Below are 19,137 nucleotides of genomic sequence, written 5' to 3'. Positions count from 1 at the left end.
GACTTCATTCTTGCATCCGTTTCAAGGAATTAACGAGTGCAACATAGGCATAAAAACATCAAAACAAACAGTGCTGTATGGTAATTAATAGTTTTTATGAAATATAACATTTTTCAACAGACAACCGTTGTTGCGCCCAATCTTGACCCCATGCCAAATTATTACCCCCTCGTTCAAATCGCTACCTGATTGCTTAATCCTAACACCCCAGAATTGTGCACAACACCGTATCTAGAAGGTTAACCTGCGTTACCCTGTAGTTATATTATTAATAAGTAATTTCTAGGATTTGTTTTAGAGACGTTTTATATAATTTATGTAATGTGTCTCAGTTTAGAGACTTGCATTAATAAACCCATATGTAGGTGCTATACTATTTATTTTTATTTACTTTTCTGAGATGATCTATCTTTATGGACATTAAAAAAAAAAAAGAAAAGAAGAGAAAAATAAAGATTAGTTTCGTAAGAGGCCATGACGCCTGAGGATTTTAAATAAAGTTTTGTCTTTCTAGCGCGATGCATTGTGGGTAGGTCAGGAAGAGCCAGCGGAGGACGCCATGTGCTTCTGCTAGAGGAGGTCTGACAGTCTATCACACGCTGAGCGAGAGACTTGTGTTTTCGGGAACGGGCTGCTCGTCCTGTCGCGTTCACTAAATCAGTTCGTCATCATGTTCTGCGGCAGATACTGCGTCCGGTTCGCGCTGCGGACCGCGGCAAACACACACCGGTAAGAGCTTGATGAAAGACCCTGCGTCTCAAGGACAGAATTTGCACTGAGTGTGGAGGAGTCCGCAGTACCGCTGTCAATGAAACAAACACACTGGCATATTATAACCATTGAAAGTGCTCAGATAAGCTTCTGGCATGAGATGAGAGGCATCTTTATCCTGCAGCAGATCTCAATCTCTGAACTGCAGAGCCGAGAGAGCATGTGTATGCAGTAGCATAAATGTTTACTTGAAATTATAGCATGAATGACCGTGTACCGGTACAGAAGGTCACGTGACTTCAGTCTGAATCGTAAATGTGTGAAGTTTCCCAAATGCGTGGTGTAAAATTCATAAGCATTTAATTTGATGTATTATTGAGGCACTAATTAAAATTAAACACATTTATGACAATGACCATGTGAACTCCTTTGTACTAAAGGTCAGCAGAGGTTACGCTAACCTCTTGAAGTTAAGAAACCTTTACTAGTTATGAGGGTTTTATCACTAATAACCTGACAATTATAACTAATAATTTGCTGCAGAATGCCAAAGATTGTTTCTTCTTGATTTCAAGCTCAAGATGCCTTTTGGATCTTCTCAGACATGATCAGCTTTTCACTCAAATTGTTATGCTGACAGTATATTTAAGAAAAAATGAAAAATGGTTTCACTAGTGATCTCAGACGTTTAGACTTTAGACTAGTTGTTGATCTTCAAAATGCGAAAACTGAAATCGTGGTTTCAATATAAAAAAAAAAAAAAAAGTATATTACGTAATACACTCTACTGTTCAAAGGATTGGGCTTGGTAAGATTAATTTATTTGTTGTTTATGTACTCATAGGCTGCTTTTAATTGATGAAATCAAAACCGTGATATTGTGAAATATTACTACAAATTTAAATGACACATTTATATGTATGTGTGTGTTTTAAAATGTAATTTATTCCTGTGTTGCAAAGCTGAAATTTCAGCATCATTACTCCAGTCTTCAGTGTCACACGATCCTTCGGAAATCATTCTGATATATTGATCTGCTGCTCTTTTGCTAACAGAGGTAGAGAATAGATGCACTATATGTTTGTTGCTGCTTTAGGTTTATGTTTTATTTTCTGAATGGACTCATTTCACAGACACAACCTACAGACGGCAGCACTGTGTGCCCTGCGAACACTCAAGACCAGCCCTGTCTGTCCGTCTGAAGCCATTTCAGCACCTCCTTTTGATGGGGTGCCCAAGGAGTACTCTCCCAAAATCCATCAGCTGGTCAACGACATCGCCAGCCTCACGCTCATAGAAGTGTCTGACCTCAATGAGTTACTAAAGGTGCAGCGCACTGTCACAACACCAGCCCAATAACAATATTTAATGCAAAATACAGCAGAAATCCACACTACAAAGTGTTTAGCTGCATATTTTAACTGGAACTGAAATGTTTGAGTGTTGAAACAAGAGATAATTAACTGTGTTAAATGTGCATTTGTAATGTACTTCAAATCTTAAAGTATATTTAAAAAACACTGAAAGACTGTGCTTGCAGATATAATATTAACAAAATAAAATGCCACTTAATTGTAGCGTCTTTTTTATAACTGCAGCTGCTGCCCAGCTCTAATAGTATGTAGCCTTTATGCAAAAAACACTGATTTAAATGTGTTTTGTCCCTGTCAGAAAACTCTGAACATTCAGGATGTTGGAATGATGTCCATGGGCTCAATGGCAGCGATAGCAGCTGCTCCTGCTGCTGAGGTATGTCTAATGTTTTCTGACTTAAACCGTAAAAACCAGAAACTTTTAATTATCGGTGTCTTACATTTTGTGTGTGATTTTCAAAATGTGATTGTTAAAAATTTGAAAAGCCAAGAAACACCATAATTTGGACCATAGAGCATAGTGGGAAAACCTATAATATCATTGCATTGTATTAATTTGTACAAATGAATAAATTACTAAAGTTATTTAAAAAGCATTTTTGGGAAACTTCCAAGTTACCACAAACTAGTCTCAAACAATTTGTATGTCTTATCTGTAAACTATGTACTCAGTACCTCTGTAATAGTAACACGTATTGTTTACTGTCAAGAGTGCACAAATCAGGGTTTTAAGCTGTAAATAAAAAAAAAAAATACATTTAGCAAAAAAACCTTAGAAAACAGATCTAAAATCCAACATCTCATTCTCATGTTTTTGTGCAAAGTACCATCATGTAAACTTTAGTCTGTGAGTTTGTTCCTCTGTTTTAACTGAATTTGCAGGCAGTGGATGAGGAGGCAGCACCTGCAAAGAAAGAGAAAACCCATTTTACAGTCAAACTGACAGAATTCAAGGCGGCTGATAAAGTCAAACTGATTAAAGAAGTGAAGAATTGCATGGAGGGCTTGAATCTTGTACAGGTAAAAGTGTTTTTAGTAAAACGAGGATCTTTTATAGGCTGCAATAGCATGGATCAGTAAGTCTGTATAGTTTGTTCCCAATCTGTCAAATATCAGCAGACAGTAATGCAGTTCACAAGCTTTGCAGACAATTCAGGTTACTTACTGTTGATGTTTTTGTCTAAAAGGGTTGTAATGTCCTTAACTAATGGTATTCCCTCCCAATTACAGGCCAAGAAGCTTGTGGAGTCTCTACCTCAGGAGATCCGGGTGAATGTGTTCAAAGATGAAGCAGAAAAACTGAAAGCAGCACTTGAAGCAGCAGGAGGCACTGTGGCGCTGGAGTGAAGATCTGCGACGGCCCTTCACTTCATCAGATGTTACATGTCAGTCATCGTTTTGTTCTTTTTTACAAAAAAGATATAAGGAATCAGAAGGAAACAAATGATGCCTTTAAAATGACCACTTGGCCCTCAGGAGATGGTCTGGGTGTTGAACTCTCAGACTGAACTCAAACACACCACCCATCACTGACTCCTCCATCTGTCCCCATGCTACACATGACACTGGAGCTGGCCTGAAAAAGGGATGTGATGCTATTGCTTGTGGTTAAATAAACATGATATACTGTACTGTCTTATCATAATGCTTCATCATGACTTAGAGTACCAATCAATACATTGCCAGAAGTGAATAATTGGTGATTAATGCTGATCTCAGTTACCTTTTAAAGGGATATTTCTATATTTAGGGGCCATGCACCGATGCAAAAAGTTATGGAATTCAAGTTGATTCGTCCAACCGTTCTCTAATGAAACGTTACTCAATTTTAGGAAAATCATGCAAAAATGCATGTGAGACTACATCTCGGCAACGGTTTGTCATATTGAGACCAAACTTGGTGTGTTATAACAAGCATGACCAGAGACTACCTCCAATGTTTCGGCACTGTGCCCCTAGTGGTCAGGAGATATATAGAATGCATATTTTTGCTCATACCTTCTGAACTTGTCTCTTTAGATTCGGTGGGTCATGTCAAGTTGAATTATATCCAATTTTTCTGTGTCAATTATTTTAGGTGTCGGCCATTCTGAATTACGGTATGTTCTAAAATGCTATATTTTTTTACGCATTAGCGTATCGTTATGAAAATAATTACAAAAATATTCTGTTCCATGCCCTGATGGCTCTCAATCTTTGGGGGCAGCGCCACCTTGTGGTCAACAGTTGTGATGAAAATTAGAAAAATGCTAATAACTTTTTCTTGCATTAACCTATTGTAACCTTTTGGTCAAAAGTGGTAAGCAATTTAATTATATTACTAGTGCTTGTATTTATGATTTTTCAGCCATTTCAATTACTATCATTCTAAAATTACAGTAATTGCTCATTTTTGCTTGGCCCCGTAATTGCTGCTTGCAGCTATATTGTCCATTTGTTTTTTTCTCTTTGAACATGCGCTGGACATGACCCTTGTGCTCATGCTTTGCATCATCTCATCTTTTTTTTTTTTTTTTTTTTTTTTATAATAAGATATAGGAAAAGTTTAACAGGCATATCAAGTTTTTAAGGCTTTTTTGTTCTTAAAGGTATTGCTCAAAATCTTTTATAAAAACAAAGAAAAGAGGACTCTTGCTTATCTAACATGGGACAAGTTGTAGCTCAAACCGGTGCACTATATTTTGCAGTGGTTTACAGGTTTGAACAACATGTTTCCTGGAAATGGTGTGTTACGGGGTTTGAGACATGTTTTCTCTTGTTTGCCCAATCAGCACTAACGTATAGAAACCTTGCGGTATTAAAGAGACAGCTCACACAATGTTATTAACATCAAAATGAATTCAAAAGAGCAAGCATATTGTTTGCATGTTTATTTACATTAAAGGCAAAATAACTGCACTAACAAGAGCACAAGTATAGATCTGAAACCTCTTTAAGTCTGTCTAAATATCATTTAGTAATCGCAATGTCTTCTGGTTCATATCCTTTCCTTAGGAAGGTGTGCTAGACATTGAATAATGTAACATAAAAATACTGTAAACATTTATATATTTTGCTATTGTATTGTGAATTGACACTTTCATAAACTTACCACAGCACAACAACAGTGATCAGCAATAATGATCTAATAATAAAGCCTAATACTCACAATAAAAAGAATAAGGTCAAATAGATCATAACACAGTCTCCAACGTAAGAAGTGGATATCCTTCACCTGAAATGTTTGTCTTTTCATCCTGAAATATGAGGCAAATGTTGGTTCACAATAATCAGGAACCACAGTTTCCACAAATCCCTTCACTTGATTGGGATGTTCTTATTTATTCTGTACGGCAAGGGCACTGACTATAACAGCGAGCATATTAAACACCTATTTATACCAATTTCATCAGGGTCACAAAAAGAACACAAAGAATGGCCTTCTCAATTTAACTTTTCTGCAAAAAATTAACTCTACATATACAAAAACACAATTTATAAAGGTGATGTAAATTAAACATTATATATTCTAAAGTAATTATACAATAATATAATATTCCTTGCCCATAACTTGTGTTCTCATTATTAATAAAAATAATAATATCATTGTAATAATGACTTTGTGGTGATGTTCATGTGCATTCAACTCGTAAATACAATCTTTTCGACATGAAATGATGAAACCAATGGACTCCAAGACCTCTGAATATTTCCCGTGTTCTCTTGCACCAAGACATTGACAGCAAATCCTTTAAGTTTCCCAACATAACATTGTCCAGAACACTGCCTATGCCAGCCTGCCTTCTTCCCATATAGTGCTACCATCTCTTCCCCAGATAAATGGTGCTCAGTATGATTCATCAGAGGTGGTCCATGGTCCAGTTCTGATGCTCATGTGTCCATTCTAGGCACTTTTGGTGATGGATAGGGGTCATCATGGGCATTCTGAGTGGTCTGCAGCTGTGCCGCCCCATAAACAGCAAACTGTGATGTACTTTTCTATGATGGCCAGCATTCAGATGGACTAGCATTCGCTCTCCACTTGACATGCATTTAGCTGGAAATTGACTCTTGACCAGGAATGAGGAAAATGCGTAATAGAAAAACCTGTTTAAAACAAGTATAACACAGAAGCACAGAACTATTTTAACTTCTGAGAAAAATAAAAATAAACATTTGAGTTCATTTGATCTGTTGTGCGTGTGTCTGTATTCATGCTGTAATATGGCAGAAGCCGGAGTTTCTGAGGATGAGTTCATGTGTCTAATGTGTCTGGATCTCATAAAGGATCCAGTGGGGATTCCCTGTGGACACAGTTACTGTAAGAGCTGTATCACAGGCTGCTGGGATCAGGAGGATGAGGACAGAGTCTACAGCTGCCCTCGGTACAGACAGACCTTCAGTCCAAGACCTGCTTTAGCTAAGAACACAATGCTGGCAGAAGTGGTGGAGAAACTGAAGAAGACTAAACTTCCAGCTGACTGTTACACTGAAGCTGGAGATATGCAGTCTTACATCTGTACACTGCAAGCTGACAATTCTTGTTTGGTGTGTCAGGAATCTTACTGTGAAACTCACTTTGACCGTCACAAGCAGTTTCACTCTCATAAGTCACTCAAAGAGATTGATGCCACTGGACAACTGAAGGACATGGACTTCTGTAAACATCATAATCGGCTGGGAATGACCTGTATCACTGACCAACAATGCATTTGTCTGCTGTGTATGGAGGATGAACATAACAACCACAAAACTGTGTCAAGTGCAGCTCAGGGGACAGAGAAACAGGTATGAAATGACAGGGACTGTTCAGTCTGAAATTTGAATTAAAGCCTGTATGATTTTCTTACTAGTGTGTAACTCAAAATAGATTTCAAAATCAAATCTAGTTATACATCAATAATAAATACGCCATAAAATTAGGCCCTGAAGAAAATTACGCTTACAATTTGGCTTGAAATTTCATTATCTCATTCCAGGAAACAATAAATCTGTTATATATATAATGCTAAATCTTTATCTACTCCACCAATACTGGATTTATGTAACTTTTAAATTATGATTTTGTGATGGTAGTTTTATGTTATGTTATGTTAATTTTGTTATTTTTAGTTTAGTTTTTATTTTGTGAACACATTTCTATTTCGTTTTTATATAGTTTCAGTTTTAGTTTGAGTGATTGAACTTTAACAAAAGAAAGACTTAATTTAACCTTGACACAAACGTCTACAGCGACACAAAATTATGATTTTTTTAATTTTTTTTATTTTACCGTGTAATACTGTATTCACAACCACAAAGTGTTACAATAAAATTACAGTAAATAATTATTAGTTTCAATCTTGCTTTTGTGTTAACAGGGAATATCTGCCAATTACTTTCAATCTTGAACAGAAATGTACATACAGTAGGAGCTTGTAAAAGAAGAGCTTTAGGTTTGTAATAACTGTATGTAGGCTATATGATATATCCACAAACACAAAGATATTTGAGATATCTTGAATGCACTGCTTCGTTTTGCAAGATATGTGAGACATGTTTCATTTTGTGTGTGCAATTCTTGGATTCTTATGTAAAGTTTAGAAAAAAGAGGCAAGGTTTTGAAGATGTATGTAAGCAGTTTAAAAAAAAAAGCACTAGTCAATGATAAATGTGTGTGGTGATATTTCATTTGAAAATAAAAGTAATTTGTTTATATTGTTATAGTTTTATCTTATTTAACCATAATCACGATACTGTAGGCTAACTGTTGTCTTGCTCACTTTCCCGCGAACGTAAGTGCAAAAATCATTAATGAAATTCAATAATAATGCATGTCTGATAGCCAATACTAATAAGACTCAATATGATATACCCACTGAAGCACACTTCAGATGGTCCCGTGTTTTTTGGTGTTCACGCTCAGCAGTCTGAAATCTGTCAAAGATTTGATTAGCAGCGTTGTGCATTAGCTCTTCTCGGGATTGACATTTCTCGAAACCGACCTTTTATTTTAATTCAATTTGAGAAAATGTTTTTTTGATCTGTTGTTTTAGTTTTAGTTTTTGCTTATGAACTTAACCTTGGTGTGTCCTCCAGAAACAGTTGAAGGAGAGACAGATGAAGTTCCAGCGGAGAATCCAGCAGAGACAGAAAGATCTTCAGCAGCTCAGAGACACCGTGGCCTTTCATAAGGTGAGTCTGGAGACGTTTGAGAAGTTTGCACTCTTCTCCAGTGCTGGAGCTCCTTCAGTCTCACTGAAGCTCAGTGTGTGATTGTGATGTGTGTCTAACAGCGCTCCGCACAGACAGCAGTGGAGGACAGTGAGAGGATCTATACTGAGCTCATCTGCTCCATAGAGAGAAGTCGCTCTGAGGTCAGACAGAAGATCAGAGATCAGGAGAAAGCTGTAGTGAGTCAAGCAGAAGAACTCATAAAGAGACTGGAGCAGGAGATTGATGAGCTGAGGAGGAGAGACGCTGAGCTAGATCAGGTCTCACGCAATTCCAACCATTTCCTGCAGGTAACAGAAATCTAGAACAACCGGATAAACTTGAGCAAGATTTCATGAGAGCCGAATGAGTATTGAACTGCAACATTGTCAGGAATTTGTTATCACATGAAGTGTGGAGGTAATGAGTTTTGGTTTCTCTTTTCTGTAGAGTTTCCCGTCCCTTTTAACAGCTCCTGAATCTACTGACATGAATGACAATCCCTTCAGTTCTCTCGTCCCTCTTGATGCAGTGAAAGAATCTATCCATCAGCTGAGAGACAAACTGGAGGATTTCTTAAAAGAAGAGATCAAGAAGATCTGTGTCAGAGGTAAAGTCCTCATTCACTCCACCTACAAAAATCCCACAAATATCCCGTTGTGTTTCACACACACACACACGCACACGCACACATCTGTGTGTGTGTAGATACATTGCTGGGTAAATTACATGACCAAAACTGTAGTTAGTAATTAGTTAGGTAGTGTAATTTGTCTACTTTTTGGTTACTTTTGGATTACTTTTGTTTACTACTTGTTAATTACATTGATATAAATACAAAGATCTTGTATTATGTTGGTATACCAAAAAATGTTGTTATTAAAAGCATGAAGTGAATTAAACATTACATTGTTAAGATTACCCAAAATTGGGATTCATAAAAGTTTAATAAAAAGCTAATAATTAATGTCATCATAAATAAATTATTTTAAAGTAACAGCAATCAAAATAAAACACTAAAAAAATATATATATATTGTTTTTATTTGTTTACCTCCATTTGTTACTTAATTATTAAACTATTATTAATTATTAAAGATTTTATGGGAGATTTTATCCAGTCAGATATGTTTAATAGGCCAATGGAATTTCATCTACTTTCAGAAATGAGTCATAGAGCATCATATTACAAATGTCTTAGGAATAGATGCATTTTAACTTGACATTTTTCTTCACAGTCCCATTAACCAACATCAATTCCAAGACCAGGAATGACTTCCTACAATGTAAGTCTCCAAGAAAACAAACACAAAACGTTTATTTTTATTTTTTATAACTGATCATGTAAATTGATATTTGCACAGGATCTCTGGTCCACTGTAATGAGACGCTGTTAAAGATGAATAATTGCTGATTCTGATCCATCAGATTCCCATCCGTTCACTCTGGATCTAAACACAGTGAATGAAAACCTCGGTCTGTCTGAGAGGAACAGAGTGATTATGAACACTGGCACAGATCATCTGTATCCTGATCATCCAGACAGATTTGATTATTGGGATCAGGTGTTGTGTAGAGAGAGTGTGTGTGGACGCTGTTACTGGGAGATTGAGTGGAGTGGAGATGATGGTGTGTTCATATCAGTGTCATATAAGAGCATCAGTAGGAAAGGAGATTCTGTTGAGCTATTGTTTGGACACAATGATCAGTCCTGGAGTTTGTTCTGCTCTCCCTCAAAATACTTATTCTGGCACAATAACAAACGCACTAATCTCACATTAGAGTCCACCAGCTCTAGAATAGGAGTGTATGTGGATCACAGTGCAGGAACTCTGTTCTTCTACGATGTCTCTGACACAATGAGCCTCATCCACGCGGTCCAGACCACATTCACTCAGCCGCTCTGTCCTGGGTTTTATGTTGAACATGGATCATCAGTGAAACTGTGTTGATGAATCAGAATAAATGCTAAATGCCTCATGTAACGAAGTCTAGTCCTGCCTGGCTTCTCAGGAATCTTACTGTCAAACTCACTTTGACTGTCACAAGGAGTTTCACACTCGTAAGGTGAGTGATGACACACTGGACGACTGAAGGACATGATCTGCCATACACACGATAAAGAGCTGGAAATGTACTGTATCACTCACCAGCATAACAGGTGTGCTGGTAAAATTATATATATATATATATATATATATATATATCAGTGTACGCTTTCTGATAAACCACTCACTTCAATTTAATACAATTCAATTCCATTCAAATTTATTTGTATAGTGCCTTTTACAATATACATCGTTTCAAAGCAGCTTTACAGAAAATGCATCCGTCTAAATCACAATTTAGAGTGAAACTTTCAGGAGTGAATGTGTCCAAGTAATGTTCATTTCACAAAGGAATAGTTCAAGATAAAAGAATCATAGAGTTTGCTAACATGACTTAATTTTAGGCAGAAGCTGTCAACATAATGATTACAATGTAAAGAAATAGGTCATCTAAAGTCTTTCTGAGGCTGGATCCACGCAAACCATAACCTGTGCACCAATGCATTTTTAGATATAAATGTTTAACATGAAAACACACACCAATGTCAAAAGGAAATTGCATACTACATAAAACAGATGTGATCTTTTATCTTTCAAGGGATGAAGGGGTCTTTAATTTCCACTCACAGAACATCATCATGACTAAATTGTACAGTATGAATCATTCACAATAAGACCAGTAATATGGGATAAGAAAACAAATATAGGACAAATGATGATTTTCCACCAATTGTAGGCTCGCATGGAGACTGGAGCCGCAGTGTTATGGTCAGCAGGGACTCAAACCAGGGACCTTGATGTGAGTTGATGGTTCTACCCACAATTATGCAGAATGCTTATAGTTTGACAGTTCCATACCAGCTCTCTGCAGGCGGTTCAGTTGCTCTCTCAATTCATTCCTCTTACGTTCAACAACAGAATCTTCTCGGAGCAGCATTTCTGGATCATTCTCTCTAGTCATGACAAGCATTTCACACTGAAGCTGAGAGATGAACTTGTTCAGCGAGTGATACAGGACTATCAGTGGAATTTGATTAGCCAGACGGTCAGTGGTAATCTACGAAAAAATACAAATTACATTCAAAAGGCAGTATTTTTCACAAGACAAATGGCTGACACAAGACAAATTGCAACAGAAATGGCCTTGTGCATGTAAAATATGAATTAAGATGTATTCTTTTTAAGTTTTTTTTTTATATATATAATTTTTTTTTTTAATCCAAATTAATGTGAGGGATCAATTAAATCTCAACACTATGGCAACCTGCAATTTAGAAACTGAGCAGTTTGCAGATAAATTATTGTTTGGAGTATTTGAATGAAATTTGAAATCTTTATTATTGCAATTCTGTAAGGTGCCGCAAATGGCACAGAGACTACACACTTCACTCTTTAATGAATAAAGATTGTTATAAGGCATACAAACCGTTAAATAGGAGATGAGATGGTATGCCATGTCACGTACATCTGCATTGACATTTGGAGCCAGAAGCCCATAACCTGATTTTGATTTGTTTTTTACATTGCATAGCTGGTTACTGTAGAGATCATCTTGGCAGTAAACAATCTTCTCCATTTTAAACTGTGAACGTATTTTCTTCTCAGCTTTCTGAAACTGCTTATCAAGTAAATAAACTGTTTGCTCTTTCGCAGCACTCTCCAGGTGAGGAAGGGTATTAAAATGAATGTTAATGATATGGTCCACAGAGGAGTGCACAATGTCTGTAAATAATAATAAAAAAAAATACAAGAAAACGAGTCAATCAGAGGAGGTAAAACATCATCATATATGCATAATTGCCACTAACTTTATGCATCCATTTAATTATTTCAATCAAATTGTTCTTGTTCATTAGTAAAAGTTTTAAAAAACTTCCAAGAAAACCATCTTGAAACACGACCCTTCACCTGTGACATCTTTGAGCAGCTTTAAAGCAGGTTCCTCCATCTCCTTGATGTATTCCTTGATAATGCTCATAAACGTTCTATAGTTTAAAAATCCAGGAAGCTCCAATCCTCTGTGAGTCTTCATATACTCTTCTGCCTCAACTCTGAGGACGTCCTCCGCTTGAGAGAAAAGACAGGAAAATCAGGAAGAATACAACCACTGGCTTACAAACCACTGCGACATGAAAGTTAAATGCAAACTGCATATATGTCTTAAAGAGAAAGAACAAAATTCAGAGAAAGTAAAAAAAAAAAAATTGCACAAAACAAGCATCAATAATAGTGTTTCATCCCAGATAGAAACGCTTGTATCTGTGAGTGCATTTAATTGTAAACTCACTCTTAATGGCTTTGACATTCAGGGCGGATTTCCATTCATGAAATTTCACCCTGATTTTGGAGAAGACCCTTTTGTTTGGAATTTCTACATTTTCTTCAGCCTTCTTGACTCTTTCAAGGTCATCGTTGAACTGGCTAATTTTCTGCAGAGCACAAAATCTCATAAAGTCATACATGTAAAAACCAAGCCAGATAAAAACATTGCTCAGGCGGAAAGTATACAACTATTATGTTTAGCAAAATGTTGCTTCAGTGCAAACTGAAAGATAAGAAAGGGCCATTTATATAATGCATGTATCTTGCATCTTTCATGCTGTTTATGTACTGTACAATAGACTTTACTCTAGTGGTCAAAATACAAAAACATCTGTACAAAGTATATCTTCCAGCCTAGGGTGAAATAAGTAGGTATAGTAACCAGTAACAATGATTTGAAACAAATATAATGTAATTTAAATATATATATATATATATATATATATATATATATATATATATATATATATATATATATATATATATATATATACAGTACAGACCAAAGGTTTGGACACACCTTCTCAATCAAAGAGTTTTCTTTATTTTTATGACTATGAAAATTGTAGAGTCACACTGAAGGCATCAAGGGCTATTTGACCAAGAAGGAGAGTGATGGGGTGCTGCGCCAGATGACCTGACCTCCACAGTCACCGGACCTGAACCCAATCCAGATGGTTTAGGGGTGAGCTGGACCGCAGACAGAAGGCAAAAGGGCCAACAAGTGCTAAGCATCTCTCGGGGAACTCCTTCAAGACTGTTGAAGACCATTTCAGGTGACTACCTCTTGAAGCTCATCAAGAGAACGCCAAGAGTGTGCAAAGCAGTAATCAAAGCAAAAGGTGGCTATTTTTGTATTTTTTTGTTATGTATATAATTCCATATAATTCCACATTTATTAATTCATAGTTTTGATGCCTTCAGTGTGAATCTACAATTTTCATAGTCATGAAAATAAAGAAAACTCTTTGAATGAGAAGGTGTGTCCAAACTTTTGGTCTGTACTGTATATATATATTAGAACTTTAGGACACTTTAGGATACATCAAATGTGCGACTTCATTTTACCGTAACCAGGAACTTGATCATGTTATGTTCACCAGGAGGAACTCCATCTCCCAGTGCTCTAAGATCCGCAGACGTCTTCTCTAATTTCATGCCAAGTTGGTTCTGCAAGTCTGGCAGTGTTTTCTAAAAGTCAAGAAATAAGATATACCCAATTTTAGTTTTCTTCAACAGGGAAACTCTGTACTTTGAATGTTTCTGCTGTATGTAATGTAACTTTGTATACACACAACAATGTGTTCAAACAATTCGTTTGTGAGTCTTTCTGCAAGGCAGCGTATTGTAGCTTTTCCTTCAGGAAGAGAACTGTAAGGAAAGAAGTCACTGATATAATAAGAAGGAAGCTGAGGACAACTGGAGAATTTTGCATACATTTTATCTGTAAATATTATAAATATTAACAAAAACAAACACATTTTAAATTTATATATAAAATGTCCTTATAAGAACTGACAGATTGCACTATAAGGCGCCATTGATTGATCAATTTCAATGACCAGTGCATATATTAGATTATGTGAACATCCTGCCTACATGCTGTATTTCACCCTATCATTTTACTTAAATAGACATTCTGAGAGAAATTCTTCTAATCAGATTCACTACTTGCCTGAAATGAGTGTGTTCTTGAAAAAAACGTCTTTCTTTTTCCAGCGCCCTGGCCAGATCAAGTCTGTCATTGATGTCATTCTGGCTTCGGCATTTAACAATCATGTAGCCCTTCTTCAGTTCTATTACATCATTATTCACTGTTTTGATCACCGTCTCCTCCATACCTTTGTCCACTAAGTCAGGTTTAGTCAGAACACCTGCAGATTGAATATTTGTCTATTTCAAGAAAACATGAACAATATGACAATAATTCACATGAGTAACCTGTAAGAAATGTTGCGAACCCAAAGTCCTTTCTCCAGTTGGATCTACTTCTGATGCCATCTGCAGTGCCTCAGTGGTGGCGATGTCAACATTTGCAGGCACCACAACCAAACTGATGGTCTCTTGCCTTTGAATGAACTTTTCAATAAGACCTTTTATCTGTTACGGAAGACCAAAAATACTGAATGCAATACTGCAAGGATCAATGGGGATAGAGTAGTAGCAATACAACATATTTAAATGCTGTGAACATTTCTATGCATTTTACTTGTTTGTCAATGTCTTTTGGTTGGTTGCCGGTCGGAACTCTAGCAATGCCTGGCAGATCAATAAGAGTAAGATCAGGAACGTCACATGACTGGATTTCCAGTGTGATCATCTCATGACTGATCCCTTCTCCGTTTCCGGCCAATACTCCCTGAGCTACAAAACAACACAATGACATCATCCAACAGATCAAATGATCTAAAGAGTCACATCATGGCATTAATCATCTGTAAAATAATAGACTTTAATGTGAAATAATACCGACCATATAAGACAGCATTCTCTACTTCCTCTGGGTCGTTTAGTGTCTTTGTCAGATCCTTATATGACAGCAATCCATTCCAGTTTTTGTCTTTTGTAATTTTCTTCAGTTTCAGTACCAGAGGACAGCGTGTCACAATACCTGTGTTTAACATACCAGATGGTCAGCTGAAAAACACCTTTATATTCTGACTAACAGGTGAGGAAAGAGAAAACTATATTTCCACTCCGCAGTGTAATGTAATAACTGTGCTTATGTTACCTGTTCCCCTAGGCAGTGACACTCCAGACAGAGCTTCTAACACAGAACTCTTTCCTGAGCTCTGATCACCGATGACAGCAATAGCTGGCAGGTTCAGGTCATTTTCAAGACCTAATGACCTGAGAGAGTCCACTAGGTCAATACATGGACGCACCTTCTCTTCATAGAGCTGGTTCAGAGAGCTACTTTCAGACATGTCTGAAGTCTATCTGCAAAATATTACCAAGAACCATTCTTTTATATGATATAGAGTAGTAGCTATTTTATTTAAGCAATAAGTACTAGATGTTGTGCTGTAGAAGAGGTGTCCAAACAAGGGGACATCATAAGTACCCTTCTGAAAGCTAAAATAAGGAATGTGACACCCTATTTTGTAGTGGATTTAATAGACACACACATGTAGTCCGAATGACAACAAGTGCACATGACGTGTGCTACTTTGCATTGGGTTCTAGAAACTTCCAGGCAAATATATTTGGGACAGGTTGAAACTAAACTCAAGCTAAACTTCAGAAGGAGGATTGGACACACCTGTACTACAGAGCAGGGGTCCTCAAATAACAGACCCCGGTCCAGTTCCGGACCATGGCCAAGTTCCACCCATTGGTTGTGCCCATTCTCTCCCGTCGATTATTAAAAGAACTCTTTATTTATACTCCTTCGTTGTGCGCTTTGTTTTGCATACCAACACTTGTATTTTCTTTTTTATTTTTCCCATTAAGTAATTAAAAGTTGTACACACACTTGCAGTCTTCAAGCCCACTTGATGGCTAAATACAGGAAATATTTCATGCAAGTAGACTATTGGTAAAATGAAAAAAAAAAAAAAATTTGATGAATAACTTGTCAACGTGTCATCCTACTCAGATTTCCCTCCCAGGATTTACTGTGCATATATATATTATACTGTAATTATTATACTGTAATTATAATTATTTACATTTCTTTATTTTCTTTATTTTAGTGTGTTTGCTTTTTTTCTTTCTTGCATTTTTAACTGGTATGGAAGCACTATATAATATCCTGCCAATGGGACCGTAAACAGGTTATAAGCACAAAAGGCAGTGCATTTGTAGATATGCATTCAAATTCATCCTAAAGTGTAGTTATTTTAACTTTATATTTCAATTATGTTTAGTGAATTATTCATTCACTCATTGTGGTGGGATAGATTGACAGATATAGCTATAATTTAGTACTACAGTTGGAAAATCTGAGAAGGTAATTAAAATCAACAGAACAGGCCACATGAGGGAAGTGAGAACCCTATCGTGACTGAACAAGCAGAAAGAGAACATCTCTGTCTCCTCTCTGTTCCAGATTCGCTTTGACATATAGTAAAATGGGAAATGTACAAGGTTGTGAAATTTGCCCACTGTCCTCGTCTACTGAATGAGACTGGTTTCACATCTCCATCTACCTGATTAAAAATGCTATTACAAAATGAAAGGTACATTTAAAACATTTTCCTTATTCAGCCAGTAAAAAAAGGGCTGTGAAATACTTCATGTCCAGTTCTGAATGAGACTGCTTTCATGCTTTTATAGATAGATAGATAGATAGATAGATAGATAGATAGATAGATAGATAGATAGATAGATAGATAGATAGATATACATGCAAAGCCTACTGTTCTCTACTGACACTGTCTCTGAGCTTTATTTTAATTTTCATAAGGGTTAATTCTCCCTCACCCCGTGCTCTTAAAAAAAAGAGGAAAACAAAAGAAGAAAAAAAAGAAAAAGAAACCCTTTTGTGGTTGAAGGAGCGGAAAGAGGAAACCTCCACTCTGTTACAGATTTACTCCGTTACCCACAAAAATAGTTAAAGTTTCTGAATCAATTATTTGTCTTATCACAAAAAGTGGGACTGACATACCATAGTATATCCTACAAAACATGCCTTTTTTTCAAGTTTTCCCATGAAAGCCTACAGTAAGAGAACTGAATAAAGTTGAAGAGAAGGAAGCAGGTACTCACTCAGTTTACTAACGGCTCCTTTGTGAGATGCTCTAAGAGGCACTGGCTTTATAATGCCTAGATTTCACTTTTACTTTCTTTTAAAACGGAATTAGGGGAAATTCCAGTAAGCACAATACAAATTCATTTTTAGTAAAAGTATGTGGTTATCATGCTTTCATTTCATGTATTCATGCATGGGCCTGTTAATAGCTATAAACTTTTGCAGATCTCGTCATTGTAAGTTTAACATTTAGTCACAGTTAGTTTCAATTTAAAATATCAAGGACATGCTGTAGCTAGTTTGTACAAATCAGGACATGAGTGGGACCCAATTTCAGCCAGGGAGTTTTCTGAATTGCCTAAACACTAAATCCCAATCTCTGAACCAAATTCTCACTATAGCTTGAACCAATTTGTTGAATAAAGCACTCTTTCTGCTAAACCTTAAACATGTTCAGGCAGTTAGGCTCTTTTTGCAAAACTATAAACACATTCTGTTTCACTTGAACACTTATCACACTGTGATGCATTTGTGCTGCAATATGCTAAAGACAAGTGGCGAAGGTTAAACACAACTAAAGCACAGCTGTCATCATTTACACACAACAATTCGAAATTGTTCACAGTTGTTTCTAATGATGTGATCAAACCAATTACAAAATATGAGCCAGTTCAGAGTGCACAAGTGGCACAGTGACAGAATGATGGTACGAACAATAGATGGAAACAATCTGAGAAGGAGAGGAGGAAGAGTACATGCAAGAAGTGGAGGATGAGGAGAGAAAGAGTTTATACATTGTAAAAAATAGTCCGTAAAAAATACGGTAAAAAAAAAAACAGCAGCTGTGGTTGCCAGAATTATAACATAAACAACATCGTAACACCAGTTTACGTTTGATGGTTTTATTTAGTAAAAAATACAGTAACACCATTTTAGGTTTAATGATTTTACCTTAAATTTACAGTTTAATACCATAGTTTACGTAATAACGTAACTTTTTTGCAAAACACTACACTCAATTCTCTGCATTTGGCACAATTTTAGCGCAGAGAAATCTCGTTTTCACAAGGAACACACTGCCAAATATCAAATTGCACATTGCACACTCAAATATGCACACTGACTTATCACATGGGCAAACACCTGTCACACATTTTTACAATTAGCAAACAGAGCTTTAGCATAAAAGGGCAACAGGTTAGCTCTTCTGTTTTGGAGCAATGGATGCCAACAATGGAAACAGAGGCAGAGCCAAAGGAGTGAGAGTAAAAGGAGGAGGACAAGGAGGATGAGAAAGACCAAGGACCGTAATCTCTAATGAGATCCGAACCACTTTGGTTGACAATGCGGTCTAACAATGAATGAGGCTGGGAAAAGGGTACAGCTAAAATTTTTTTCTGACTGGAGACGGAAAGTGTATGACTGAAATCCACAAATGCATATACCCCTTCTCCAAGCTATGGAAGACTATGGATAGCAGTTGATGCTTTCATGGCTGGACTCGCCATGCTAGGCGATATTTCCCCTGGTATATATCTATATTCTACAAATATTTTACAACACATGTACTGTCTGTAGTAAGTGTAACACTGAACCAAATCAAGACCAAAGTCATTATGATGAATGGAGAAGTGTTTTCCATTCATCATAGTGTTTTACATAGAGCACATCAGTGTTCAACTGGTTCTTATAAATGTCTATTCATATGATGGTTTGTGTCTGTCATTTGAAAACAAAATACCATTTTAGAAGAAAGAACATTGTTTTGAATGTAAAGTTTCATTTTGCAGGAGAATTTAGGGGTTTTGCCCATTGTGTGT

The 19,137-nt window shown here is 36.5% G+C and overlaps 3 protein-coding genes across 3 annotated transcripts; 2 read left to right on the top strand and 1 right to left on the bottom strand.

The window, feature by feature from the left end:
* The first annotated feature begins 513 nt into the window (after nucleotides 1–513).
* Nucleotides 514–3,715, top strand: LOC127953860 (39S ribosomal protein L12, mitochondrial). The gene is made up of 5 exons (XM_052553206.1): nucleotides 514–729; nucleotides 1,845–2,037; nucleotides 2,383–2,460; nucleotides 2,967–3,104; nucleotides 3,315–3,715. Exons 1-5 carry the CDS (start codon nucleotides 671–673, stop codon nucleotides 3,429–3,431), a joined length of 585 nt encoding a protein of 194 aa, XP_052409166.1. The 5' UTR covers nucleotides 514–670; the 3' UTR covers nucleotides 3,432–3,715.
* Nucleotides 3,716–6,223: 2,508 nt separating this feature from the next.
* LOC127953874 (tripartite motif-containing protein 16-like protein) lies at nucleotides 6,224–10,325 on the top strand. The gene is made up of 6 exons (XM_052553231.1): nucleotides 6,224–6,851; nucleotides 8,142–8,237; nucleotides 8,339–8,566; nucleotides 8,706–8,865; nucleotides 9,493–9,540; nucleotides 9,683–10,325. Exons 1-6 carry the CDS (start codon nucleotides 6,288–6,290, stop codon nucleotides 10,204–10,206), a joined length of 1,620 nt encoding a protein of 539 aa, XP_052409191.1. The 5' UTR covers nucleotides 6,224–6,287; the 3' UTR covers nucleotides 10,207–10,325.
* Nucleotides 10,326–10,507: 182 nt separating this feature from the next.
* On the bottom strand, nucleotides 10,508–17,456 carry LOC127953772 (interferon-induced GTP-binding protein MxE). Its single transcript, XM_052553061.1, has 12 exons — nucleotides 17,335–17,456; nucleotides 15,356–15,564; nucleotides 15,098–15,235; nucleotides 14,834–14,988; nucleotides 14,586–14,724; nucleotides 14,300–14,498; nucleotides 13,920–13,995; nucleotides 13,693–13,815; nucleotides 12,590–12,731; nucleotides 12,211–12,369; nucleotides 11,729–12,024; nucleotides 10,508–11,359 (listed from the first exon to the last, which is right to left on the bottom strand). Exons 2-12 carry the CDS (start codon nucleotides 15,549–15,551, stop codon nucleotides 11,126–11,128), a joined length of 1,857 nt encoding a protein of 618 aa, XP_052409021.1. The 5' UTR covers nucleotides 15,552–15,564; nucleotides 17,335–17,456; the 3' UTR covers nucleotides 10,508–11,125.
* Nucleotides 17,457–19,137: the final 1,681 nt, after the last annotated feature.

The sequence above is a fragment of the Carassius gibelio genome, chromosome A3 (genome assembly GCF_023724105.1).
Source record: "Carassius gibelio isolate Cgi1373 ecotype wild population from Czech Republic chromosome A3, carGib1.2-hapl.c, whole genome shotgun sequence".
NCBI lineage: Eukaryota > Metazoa > Chordata > Actinopteri > Cypriniformes > Cyprinidae > Carassius > Carassius gibelio.
This window is presented reverse-complemented; position numbering and strand designations above follow the sequence as displayed.